The sequence below is a fragment of the Somniosus microcephalus genome, chromosome 15, assembly GCF_052327205.1.
Source record: "Somniosus microcephalus isolate GS21.2 chromosome 15, FLI_Smic_1.0, whole genome shotgun sequence".
Taxonomy (NCBI): Eukaryota; Metazoa; Chordata; class Chondrichthyes; order Squaliformes; family Somniosidae; genus Somniosus; species Somniosus microcephalus.
The window spans coordinates 18,075,894-18,089,344 of record NC_141001.1 but is presented as its reverse complement, the minus strand read 5'-3'; the positions used below and the strand labels follow the sequence as shown (position 1 = coordinate 18,089,344).

At 48.5% G+C, this 13,451-nt stretch overlaps 1 protein-coding gene across 1 annotated transcript in view; it reads left to right on the top strand.

The window, feature by feature from the left end:
- LOC147106568 (astacin-like metalloendopeptidase) overlaps positions 1-13,451 on the top strand; it is a 146,229-nt gene that overhangs the window by 63,742 nt on the left and 69,036 nt on the right. The window contains exon 4 of the mRNA XM_086008483.1: positions 6,517-6,594. Coding sequence (XP_085864609.1) covers positions 6,517-6,594 — 78 coding nt within the window. The remainder of the gene's footprint in view (positions 1-6,516; positions 6,595-13,451) is intronic.

The window sequence follows — 13,451 nt, the reverse complement described above, 5'->3', positions numbered from 1 at the left end:
CTCATTGATGTGCTGGAATTGTTTGTCCTCAACATTTCTTCGCACATTTGGTCTGAGCAAGTCCAGACGAGATCTCAACCTTCGGTTAAAGAACATCATGGCCAGGGTCTGGTTGGTAACTGCATGTGTCGCATTTCGGTAGGCTAATAAGAAATTGTCCATCTTATGCTGTAGTGGAATTTCATCGTCGCACATGGCCTTTATCGCCTTCTTAAAGGTTTGTATGAACCTCTCAGCCAATCCATTTGTGGCTGGATGATACGGGGCGGATGTGTAATGCCTTACCCCATTCCTTTTCATGAATTTTTGGAACTCGTCGGACACAAACTGTGGTCCATTATCAGAGAAAATCTGCTCTGGCAAACCGTTTCTGGCAAATATGGTCCGTAGGACTGCAATCGTTTTCTCTGTAGTGGTTGAAGACATTTTTATCACCTCAGGCCACTTTGAATGAGCATCCACTGCTATTAAGAACATTGAGTCCATGAATGGACCAGCGAAATCAATATGCACCCGTTGCCATGGAGAGGAGGGCCACTCCCATGGGTGTAGAGGGGCATGTGGTGGTGCATTTTGGACCTTCTGGCATCCTAAGCAGCTCTTAGTTAGGTCTTCGATTTGTTGATCGATTCCCGGCCACCACACATAAGCCCTAGCAAGGCTTTTCATTTTCACTCCCCCCAGATGACCTTCATGTAGCTCATTTAGCACTCTCTCCCTTAACTTGGGTGGAATCACCGCTCTGGATCCACACATCACTGTCCCCTGGCATACTGACAGCTGTTCTCTTCTGGATGAGAATGCTGGCAAGAGTGAGTCGCCATGTGTTGGCCATCCCCTCACCGTCAATTCATATACCCGTGACAGCGTCGGATCATTGCGGGTCTCCTTCTCTATATCCGCGTTTGTTACTGGCAATCGTTCAATTATTGACGAATAAAATATCTCGATAGGGTCCACTGCTGGTGCTTCCTCCACAGTAGGCAGTGGCAGGCGCGATAGCCCATCAGCGTTCCCATGCTGTTTCGTGCCTTTATATTCTATTTCATATTGATTCGCCCCTAGAAACAGGGACCATCTTTGTAACCGCTGTTCAGTCATCACTGGAACACCCTTCTTAGGATTAAAGATGGAGACAAGTGGTTGGTGGTCAGTCAGCAAGGTGAACTTCTGCCCATGCAGATAGTGGTTGAATTTTTTTACTCCCCATACTAGGCTGAGGGCCTCCCTGTCAATCTGGGCGTAGTTGCGCTCGGCTGAGGTTAGTGACCGAGACGCAAAGGCTACTGGCCTCCAACCCGTCTGGGAATTTGTGCGACAGCACCGCTCCAATACCGTAGGGTGATGCATCACATGCCAAACGAATTGGTAGTGCTGGGTTGAAATGGGCCAACGCCTCTTTTGATGTGATCAATTCTTTACACTTCTGGAAAGCTCATCTACGTTCGTCATCCCACTTCCATGGTACCCCTGTTTGCAGTAGGGTGTTCAGCGGGTGTAATACCGTAGACAAATTTGGTAAGAACTTGTGGTAGTAGTTTACCAGCCCGAGGAACGACCTCAGTTGTGACACATTTTCCGGTGCTGGAGCCTTGACTACTGCCTCAATCTTGTCAGGGGACTTATGTAACCCCTCTTCATCGATGACGTGGCCACAATACGAGATCTGTTTCTGGAAAAACTCGCACTTGTGGCGATTAGCTCGTAGCCCATACTCCTTTAATCTGGTGAGCACCTTCTCCAAGTTGGCGAGGTGATCACCGTCATTTTCACCCGTGACCAAGATGTCGTCCAAATAACACTGGGTCCCTGGAATCCCTTGCAGGACCTGATCCATCGCCCTTTGCCAGATAGCCGGAGCCGAGGCTACTCCAAACACCAGCCGGTTGTATTGATAGAGACCTTTATGAGTGTTGATCGTAAGGTAATGTTTCGAAGCTTCTTCTACCTCCATTTGTAAGTACGCCTGGGCTAGATCAATTTTGGTGAAGCGTTTACCTCCAGATAGCGAGGCGAAAATATCCTCAATTCGTGGAAGCGGATATTGCACTGTGTGAAGGACTGGGTTCACTGTCACCTTAAAATCCCCACAGATGCGGACCTTCTTTGGTTCCCCAGGCGTATTACTCAATGACCTCTTCATTACAGGAACGATGGGTGTAGCCCACTCGCTCCAGTCCACTTTGGACAGTACTCCTGAACATTCCAACCCTTCCAGCTCTGCTTCAACAGCTGATCTGATCGCATAAGGCACTGGTCTGGCCTTCAGAAACTTTGGGCTTGCATTTTCCTCTATTTTAATCACTGCTGTTATTCCTTTTAGTGTTCCTAGTCCCTCCTGGAACAGTTCTTTTGCGTCAGTTAGCATTTTTGACAGTCGTCCAGGTGTGACATCGTCATCCTTTTTGGCCTCAACCTTCAGTGCCTGTATGGAATGCCAATCTAATTGTATCTTCCGGATCCATTCACGTCCTAGCAGTGGTGGTCCTCCATTTGGCATTACATATATATCCATTTTAGGTTTTCCAGGCCTTTATATGTCACTTTCACCCTTATTTTTCCTTTGGGGTAGACATTTTGCCTTGTATACGTCTTCAAGACAATCTCTGTAGCTTTCAAGGGTATGTGTGAAAATAGCCGCTTGTAGTCTCTTTGATTTATGACTGTTAGAGCTGACCCTGTGTCCAATTCCATTTCCACTTGGACTCCGTCTATCTTGAGTGTAACCCAGATAGTCTGGTGATCCTCCATTTCTGTTACCTTATGTCATTTCAGACAACCCAGCTCCTTGCTTCTGGAGTCTGTGTCACTTTTCTGTTCGTCTGAACCACTGTCCATCACCTGGTGTACCTTTTTGTACTTCTCCTGTGGAGATTTCTTACTGTTGGTTTTCTTCCCAGACCTGCAGACTCTTGATATGTGTCCTGCTTTCCCACACTATCTGCACACTTGGTCCTTGAACCAACAATCTTTCTGGTCATGTATTGTTCTGCCGCAGCGATAGCACTTCCCTGTTCCATAGGACATTTCATTGGTGCCATATTCTTGCGGTCTCCATTGTATCTCTGCAGCGCCCCTTGCGGCTGCTTCGTGTGATACTGCCATACTGAAAGCTTTGTCCAGCGTAAGGTCCTTTTCTGATAGAAGCCGTTTCTGTGTTCCTTCACTTTGTAGCCCACACACAAACTTGTCCCTTAACGTGTCTGCTAGTCCTGCTCCAAACTGGCAGTATTTCGATAGCTTGCGCAGTTCCGTTAAGTACTCAGCATTGCTTTCGTCTTTGTGTTGGTTCCTTTTATGGAACTTAAATCGTTCTGCTATCAGCAGTGGTGTGGGGTTTATGTGGTCCTGTAGGATTTCTACTATGCTTTCAAAATTCTTGTTTACCGGCTTCTCTGGGGTTATTAGATTTCGCAGTAACCCATAAGTTTTTGCACCCATGGAATTTAACAGAACCAGTGCTTTATTAGCATCTGGCACTTCATTCGCCCTGCAGTACACCTCAATACGTTCCACATAAGTCGCCCAATCTTCGACTTCATTGTCGATCGTAGAGATACTGCTACTCTTCGGCATCCTTGGGTGTGCGTTAACTATCACAAATGGCGCCTCCCGCGCTTCCCCTTCTTCTCCGCTGGCACAAAATGGCGTCTCCCGCGCTTTCCTTCCTTCCCGCGCTCGCCCTTCTTCTCCGCTGCGGCTTCTAAAAATGGCGTCTCCCGCGCTCTTCCTTCTTCTTCGCGGCTCAATGGCGTCTCCCCTTTCTTCGCCCCGTGGACCCTGTTCAGCCCGTGAGCACTGGCTGTGCTCTGCGCGTTCTTCTTTTTATATTTTTCGACGCCGCTCAGTGTAGAACCCGGCTGCTTCTTACCTTCTCTCCGGTTTGTTTTATTTTCCTCGACGCCGCTCGGTGTTTAACCCCCGGCTGCGCCCTGCGCTCTTCACCCTCTGTCTTACCCCGTCGACGCTGCTCGGCTCTCTCTCCGCCGTCGGTCGGCTCCAGCCGCCGCTGCTCGGGAAGGGTCTGCGCTGGACCTGTCGTCTGTCTCTTACTGCTCGTTGTGGCTGGGGAACCAAGCCCGGCTCTGCACAGCCTCCCCTGCGAAGTTGGGTCTCTGTCTGACTGCTGGGCGGTTGCTCATGGTCGACGCCCGTGTTCCTGGCCTCGACTTTTTTTTTATGTTGCAGGTGGATTCGAATCGACACTCGTCGCCACTGTTGGATCCGTGGTTCAGTGGATATACTCTTATTAAATAATCACACGGATGCTGTACATTAACAAATAACAGGTCTTTACTGGAGGAGGGTAGTCTCTAGACTGGGGGTACAGAGGCATGCGCAAAGCTTATATACCGGTGTGGTCACTGCCGGTACTACAGTATACAGGAGCTGTAAAAGTAGTACTGACTTAAAGGCACATACACTACACTAAGGATGTGATATAAATACAAGTTCTTTCTTTCTTAATCCCTGTGGTCTCATGGAAAACCCGTACCTGCTTCTTTGTCAAAGGCCTAGTCTATTGTGAGATAGTAACCAGTTTAATTTGGGTAGGTTTCTGTTGCCCCACACCCACCAATATGATGACCATGTCACAATTTTGTGTTTCAAAAAAGCTATTTCTATTTTATGGTTTCACAACAATTGCTGTAAGTGGACCTTGTTCCCAGTGATTTGGAAGCTGCATCTTTCTCATTATTTGCCATACAGAAGTGTGTTCTCTGAAGTTAGATAATTACCATAATGTGCAATAAACTGTGTTGCAGGCTATCTGTTGTCTTGTCTTGTACTTTGATAGCCCGTTCTTCCAAACTGGCACAGGCCTTATAGAGGCTAAAACAACTATAATATTCACAACTCAATACAAATATGAAAATAATTCAGCAATTAACATTCAGTATAGATATTAAACGGAAATATCAGAAAAATCTCTAATGACTACATTATCATTTTCAAGAAAAACATTTAGAAAATACCACAGTCTTCAATTGGCAAATTCTTTCATTGCCAGTCTGCAAAGCCTAACCCCAGACAGCCTCTAGCATAAGATTAGTCCACTGAGCATTTGCCACATTCTTCTGAACCAAACTTCCCAGGCTTCCCTAACCGCTGTATCCAGGTGTATCCTGAGTGACATTATGATAGGAAGTCCCTACCCTTCTGCATGCCTCCGCAGTATTCTTTGCAACCAGAATGTGGTTCTCCTCCTTTGCTTTTCAAAAAATTTGGCATTCACTGCAGCTGGTTGTACTGATAAGCCAATGCACTAAGTAACCAGACATGCTACTTCTAGCTTTGGATCTATATTGTTCCCCAATATAATGTCATGTAGTGATGTTGCTACATATTGTACCATTTGTTTATCCATCCAAAATGGATAATTCGGTAAGGCAACTTTGCTCCTAAAGTACCACAAACACAGGCATTTCTGTAAGTACTGATCACCCTGTACAAGATGCAGACATACTAAAATGAGACTGCATCTCATATCATGCGAGTTGTCAATTGTCTGACCATTTCCCATAATCAAATGTAAACTACACTGTATTCTGTGGGATCCAGATTGTTAAATACTGTGCAATGCGCTTGAGTGTCACAATGGCACGTAGTCTTCCTGAATATGTCTTGGACACTTCCTTGTACGAACATTTTTTCATTCTGTGTCCAGCCTTATTCCAATTGGAGAATATAACATTCTTGGAATCACGCCTTTGAACTCTGTAGGACTGTGCAGTCCTTCACCTCTGGTGTTGTAATCAGTTACTTTGTTTGGTGAAGTGCCAGATCCCCACAACTTGGGAGACCACATAAAAATAGGCTTTCTTGGCCATCTCATTAGGGGGTTTGATTCCTGAACCAGTAGCCAAATCTACTGAAACTATTTCTAAAAAGTGATCTTTTAATATTAATATATTCAATTGATTGAAAGTCATTAAATTTTCTCCCTCAAACGACAGTTCCTGCATGCCTTGCATTTCATTTGCTTTTTAGAATTACAATCATGGGCTTATGTAGCATTTTAAATGGATGCTTTTTGTTTCAGGAGCGAGAATAAAATTGCTTATTTAATTTACTGTAAATCACACTTGAACCTCCTGATCTTCTTGGGTTGCATGCCTCAGTATTGCATTAAGGATATATTTATGTACCATGATTTTGCAACATGATACTCCGTTGAATTGTGGCTAATCATGATTAGATGTGAGTGTTTTTAATTTTCAAAACTGAAAATGATTTTTCTTGGTCATGATATCAGGAGGAATTGTTGAGCGTAGGCAATACTTCCTGCTCAGGAAATTGAAGAGAAATTGATGGGAGCACATGCTATCTTTTATTGTGCATTTTGTAATGGACTGAGCGAAGGCAGATCATCTGCTTTCCATTAAAGAATGGTGTGGAAGGAAATGGAGAGTTCAGGTCTGGCATGGAGGAATGAAAAAGGAGGGGAGAAACATTTGCTTAAAATGATGGGAATAAATTAGGAAACTGACTGCTATAATTATTATTGATTTTCAGGTGCTTTGAAAGAAAAAGCCCAAGACTTCACTGAGGTGGATGTGTTTACCAGAATCATAGAAATTAACCAAAATATAGGTAAGAATCAAACAGGTTCTTTTTTTTAGAAGAATATGCATGTAACTGAATGTTTAGCAAAAAAGGGGAATAAAGGATACAATAAAATATTAAAAAAAGTTGTGTAACGTTACCTCATTGATGAATGCAGTACCCAAATTGGAACTGAGTGATACCAACTGGAAACCTTTGGTTAGATCCCTGCTGTGTGCAGAATTAGCTAGTCTTCATCAGTGTGGTGTTGGGGAAGGACAGAATAAACCTCACCACCATAGACTAGGGAGGGGACAAATCAAGTTGATTGTTCATGCCTGAAAGCTATAGAAAATGCCAAATGTAATTATTGAAGCGGACACTTAAGTTATAAAGAGAACCTCACCAGTTTCCTCCCCTTGCCGCCTTTCCTCAAGGCACTACTTTCTGGGGTACATTTCCACAGGCACTAATCGCTCTCAAGTACCTTGTCCAAGTGGCCATTATTAATGTATGAGCCTTGAAAGTGGCTGTTAGCAGACATATAACTTGCCTGACCCTGTGCTTTCTGAAATTTGAAGTAACAATAGCGCTAAGAAACAACTACATATGTACAACTTTACATGTGCTATTGCTTTAAAGTCAAAAGTGTTACATTCATGTTCTGGCTCTGAATGTCATGGAAGGTTTCTCCAGGCCAAAATTCAAGCACTAGTGTGTCCAAGCAGGCTGAGCATGTATCCTACCCATGATGAAAATAATTGATGACCAGTGCTGTTAGCAACAGTCATTTGCATTTCCTACCAGTGATGATGCTGCCTCCAGAGCAGCCTAGAAACCACTCCTGCATTAGCTTTTGACTCCTCTAGTAGCAGTAGCTCTACTTCATTTATGTTGTGTTATTGAGTGGTAGTACTATCTATCTATATATATAAATCGGTCCTTCTGTCCTTCTGTCTGTCTCTCTGTCATCGCGTGTGCGTCTGGGGGGTATGCGCTCGAAAGTTACAGGGCGTACCTACGCGTGCGTTACCTCCAAAGAAAGCTTACGCTTCCGAGACGGTTTTAAGCGTATTTACGTTTCGGCCAGGCTAAAATCGCGCCCGCGGTATCCCAAAAACCTTCAACGTTCCGCTCATTAGCATCTCATTATCCGCTCATTAGCGACAGAGTGACCTCGAGCTCGACCAATCGTACGCCAGGTTGCTGGCGTGTGCCGCCGGGCCAATCGGTGCGTGTGTGGCCGGGCCTTATCGTTCTGAACCGAGGTGAGTCGCCGCCATCTTGATTCCAAACTTTTCCTTTCTTTTTCCTGCTTTCTGCGTCTTTAAAAAAAACGTTGCTTTTAAAACACATATTGTTTTTAAAAAAAAATGATTTAGAAACTAATTAACTTATCTAATCTCATTAATTTTCCTACCTTTCCCCATTTTTCCAGGTAGGCCTCGAAGCCTCGGCTTCTCCTTCGCACCCACGCCCGAGCTAGGCACCTCCCGGCCCCACTCGAAGGCTGGAGGGCCGAGCCTCAGCTCAGCGCCGCTAGGGTGCGCGCGCAGCAGGAGCTGAGACGCGGCGTCTCTCTGTGGCTCGGCCGGGGGGCGGGGCTTGCTGAGCGTCAAGCGTCACCCTGGCAACCGGCCCCCCGGCCGTCTCGCACAGCCGCAATCGGCGGTCTTCACCTCGGGGGGGGGGGGGGGGGGGCGCGACCCTCGGGGGGGGGCCACGACCCTCTGCGGGGGCCGCGACCCTCGGGGGGGGGGGCTGCAACCCTGTCTCTCTGTCTGTCTCTCTGTCTGTCTGTCCGGCTATACAATCAAAAGTTATAGAGCGTACCTACACGTATGTTATATCGAAAGAAAGCTTATCGTTAGGGGACTCTCGTAGGCGTATTTACTTTTTCGTCAGACAAAAATTGTTTGGACAGTGTACAAAAAACGTTCAAAAATCCACTCATTAGCGGTTGACCAATCCTACCTCACATTAGCGTTGAGTGACATGCTGCTTAACCAATCCTACAGTTCACTCACCTGATGGTTGACCAATCAGTGCGTCACGGGTGGGTCCTAATCCTCCAGTCTCCCTAAACTTTGCCGCCATTTTTTCCATCCCCACAGGGACAGCAGCAGCAAAAGAAACCCCCACATTGCGGCTCCTGATCCCGCTCCCGCCCCGCTGGAGCGGCAGGTAAGTTGGGCTCACTCGGGCCGTGCCTCGCAACCGCTCGGCCCGACACACACAGCAGTCAGGGCAGCGGCCGTCCGTCAGCCGCGCGATCCGCGGGTGAGCTCAGCTCGGGTCCGTCTCCGCCCTGAAGCGCTCGGCCCCGCACGGCCGGTATCACAATGGCACCGGGCCTCAGGCGCTAGGCAGGGAGGGAGGGGAGGGAGGGGAGGGAGGGAGAGGACAGCACAGGGAGAGGGAGAGAGAGGGGGGACAGACAGGGGCACGGAGACCGCGCGGCCCAAAATTGCCCTGGCAATGCCAGGCACCCCTGCTAGTATACGCATAAATAGATATAAAACTGAGCATCGTATTGAAAGTTACAGGTTTAAAATTAAAATTAACTAGCTTCAAACAAGGCTAGTGGTTTGAAGAACTTTTTGCTCAACATAGTAGTGACTATGATTGGCAAAAGAACCAAAGGCGACAAGAGAAAAAACTTTTTTACGCAGTGAGTGGTTAGAATCTGGAATGCACTGGCTGAAAGAGTGACGGAGGCAGACTCAATCGTGGCTTTCAAAAAGGAATTGAATAAGTACCTGAAGGAAAACAATTTGCAGGGCTACGGGGAAAGGATGGAGGAGTGGAACTAGCTGAAGTGCTCTTGCAGAGAGCCGGCACGGGCTCGACGGGCCGAATAGCCTCCTTCTATGATTCTATGATGTAGAACAAGTTCCCAGTGAAAGCATTTGTAGTTTAGCTCCTTTTTTAAAAAAAACATCAAGTATCTGGTTAGGAATAGGACTGGTGGTTCTATGGTTAGGTAAAAACTGAAATGATTAATTATTCCACAGGACACAGTTAGTCACACATTGTGGAAATCAGTGAGGATGTCTGGATGAATCACCCTTACAAGATCAAATAAATTAGTCCATGATAGAGTTTACTGTGCCTAGCCTGTGAGAGGCAACTGCTTTTTTTCTCATTCCATGCTTTTATGTTCTAATCCAGAGACACCTGCCCAAAGAGTCTTGGCCGATATTTCCCCTACCTCGGCGGGTCCAGGGCGGGCGACGTCGATTGCGGTTCTTGACCCCACTGCTGTCTCCAGCCCACTGTGTAGAATGATTTTACGCTGATTGGGCTTGTTAAGCCCGTCGAGCGCATTTGCTGGCCAATTGAAGGAAGCGGGTCTGATGATGTAATTTGATGATGAGTCATCAGCCCGTTACCTTAAAGGGACCATGCGCAAATTTATTTTGATAGCTGTGCTGTCAGTGTTCTACAGCATTGAGATGCTGAAAACACTGACGAGCACTGCACAGAGGTGCACAGCTTCTCCCATGTCTAACGGGCTGAAGAAACCTCCCCAGGAGACCAATGCAGCCTGGTTGCACGTTGCACAGGAGGACACAAGCAGGGATGTCGTTATGAGAATGAGGCTGCAGTGGTGCAAACCTTTCAATGATCTCAGTAGATCACAAAACGTTACTGCAAAGCCACACTCAATCTCATCCTACTGTGCCATTCATCACATCCCCATCACTCTGCCTTTCCTACCCTACTCCTGCACATCCTTACTCACACCAACTTACCTTGCACCTCCACCCATCCCTCTCTATTTATCTACATTATCACTTCCCCATCTCACTAGCCACCCCTCACACTCGCCTTCATCCTAGTCCAATCATACGAACTAACAACACACAAGGGTAGGCACTGTTAATGTGCTGTGAAACATTGAAACTATTATTTTCAACATGTTGCCTTCTTGAACAGATCTGTGTGCACCTTCAGAAGTGGCTTAGTGAGTTGCAGTGAATGGTGAGACATAACGGTACCTCTCGCAATGGTCATGAGTGTGAAAGGAATGGCTTGGGCATTGTAGGGATGCTTTATGGTGCCGGTGTGGGGTGGTGCCAACCTGGTGCATCATGTGGCAGCCAGGGTGTACAGTGTCAAGCGAAGTAACTCTGGCCATTGTGAGGCCATCCCTGGCATCCCGGGCAGTAATGTGGTCGGGTGCTGATGCCCTCTGTCCTGTGCAGCATCAGTTGATTGCGGAGAAGGTTGGTGTTGCTCGTGCTGTGGGTGTGCCTGGTGCTGCTGGTGTTGGGGTTGATCGTGGTGGGATTCTGAGGACCAAGGTGAGATAGTTTCAAGGGCACCGATGCTGATATAATGATGACAGGTGAACTTGAGATGACAGAAGCGATCTGTCAATGGTGAGAGAGGTTGTTCCAATGAGGTGACACTGGATAGAGAGTTTGCTCCAAACACTTGCAACCTGCATAAAACTCAATCTGTCTTCCAAATGCAGTAAGCAACAGCTTCTGAGCTTGGAAAGTGAACAGCTGTGAGATGGGAGCTTTTATAGCACATTTTCAGCTGTCAAGTAAAGAGATGATTCCATGCTCGTACAACTCCTGACCTCCTTACCTGTTGTGATCTCCAAGCACCGTGGACCCCGTGGGCGACCTCATAAAATGGTAAGGTGGGCTCAAAATACTTTTTAATGGGCTGTTAACAAGGTCATAATGACCTGAATTGCCTCCCCCGCTACTGCGTGCCGGGTCTGTTCAGTGTTGACAGACCCAGCATCTGGGAAAGTCACGTGGCAGCGGTTGACAGTGGGGTCCCAACCCACTGTCAATGTTTTTGTCCCACCCAACTCGCACTCGCTGACCCCCCGAAAAAATCCACCCCTTGTGTCTGATTGTGACCAGCTGTACTGGACCTGTTTTAAACTTGCTCAGAACTAGTAGGCTGGAACTGTGAACCTCATTTCAGTCTTCAGATTAAAAACAGACGTAGGTCATTAGGGAACATGGCCTAGAAATTCAGTATCACCACGTTTGGGGCACTACAGCCGGGCGTTCACTAAATTTAGCACCTGGCGCAACTTAGCGCCACCTTCGCCGAAATTGAGTTGCATCGCCCCAAGAGGTTGCTGCTGCGCTAAAGCAGGCGGTGCACGACTATCATAATGTGCTAAGCCGGCGAGCCAAGGCGCTACCACCGAGGGCGGGCGCAGCGCAGGTGCGGCGAGTTATCGATTGCAGGCAGACACGCTGGTGCCGGTCAGCTCTTAAAGGGAGAGGGTCGATTTGGTTTGCAGACACGCCCTGCACACTGGAGCCCTGATTCTAGGCCTGGACAGACCTGCTTCGACAACGCTACGCCCACGACCATGGAGAAGGCCAGGGAGCGAGCGCAGCGCTTCAGTGAGGGTGCCCTGAAGGTTCTGGTTGGCGCAGTGGAGCGCAAGCGACCTATCCTCTTTCCTGACAGTGGCAGGAGGCTGCTGCCCAGCGAATATAGAAAAGCTTGGAGGGAGGTGGCACACAGAGTGACCTCCAGCAGCATGGTCCCCAGGACACCAACGCAATGCAGAAAGAAGTTCAACAACCTCACTCGGGTTGTCAGGGTGAGTACCCTTTCCAGTATCCTCTTCATCCCTGCATATGCACCTCACTTTATGGCCAAAGGGTCCTGAAAGCCCCAATGCCCAGCCCTCATCCAACACCTATGGGAATCTCATGAAAATCACATGCACATTCACCACATTACACACTGTCAGGGCTATTCGACCATGGGAGGCCGTGCAGGCGAGTTGAGGGTTTGACACTGGCAGGGCGATTCGACCATGGGAGGCAGTGCAGGCAAGATGAGGGCTTGACACTGTCAGGGCTATTCGACCATGGGAGGCAGTGCAGGCAAGATCAGGGCTTGACACTGTACTGAGAGCCCGTCCTTTCTCTTGCAGGGCAAGCTGGCTCACAATAGGAGGCAGCAGCAACGGACTGGGGGAGGCCATCCTGAACTTAAAGACCTCAGCGACCTGGAGCAGTAAGTGGAGTGGATTATGGGAGGCCGGCTGATTGGCCCCGTCACCACTGGAGATGCCGACCCCGTTCTGGACAGCAATGGTAAGGTCATCACCTTTTTGACCTCTCTCTTTCCACTTGTGCCTCACACCAGCATCCTTTGCCACTCTCGAACCAATGCAGTGCATAGCAGCACTCATGCCTCCCTCGCTGCCGCCCTGTCCTCACTCTAAAGCAACTCTTGTGCCTCCCTGCTTTCAGATGCTGATTCGCCAGGTGAGGAGGCGGGCCCTCAAGCTGGCACTGTGAGTGAATCGGAAGGCGAGGAAGCCGGACCTTCAGTGCCACCCTTAGCCGAGACAGCCCATGGCCATGATGGGGACACATCTTCCCTGGAGGGGAGCAGGGGGGAAGGGTCTGATGAGGGTGAAGCTCTGGGGCCCAGCAGGCTGCAGCAACACGGGAGGGGTAGGGAAGCTCAGCGGCCTTCTCCCCGGAGGGTGAGTGCGGTCTCCAGTCCTGCTACAGTGAGCGCAGAGGAGGTGCGGCTCCTTGGTGAAATGGGCGCCCAGGCTGAGCGCACACACATTGAGCTCATGGCTGCAGTGACAAGGATGCCTGACTCCATAGAGTCACTGGCAAGGAGTGTACAGGAATTCGGGGCAGCACAGGCCAGGAGCCTGCAGGAATTCGGGGCAGCACAGGCCAGGAGTCTGCAGGAATTCGGGGTAGCACAGGCCAGGAGTCAGCAGGACTTCGGGGCAGCACAGGCCAGGAGTCAGCAGGACTTCGGGGCAGCACAGGCCAGGAGTCAGCAGGACGTCGCTGCATCACATGCGGTTTCCAGCCAAGTGTTTAGTCGTGCCATGCAGTCACTGGCTGGTCTGATGCAGACACAGATCAGGGCCACACGAGCAC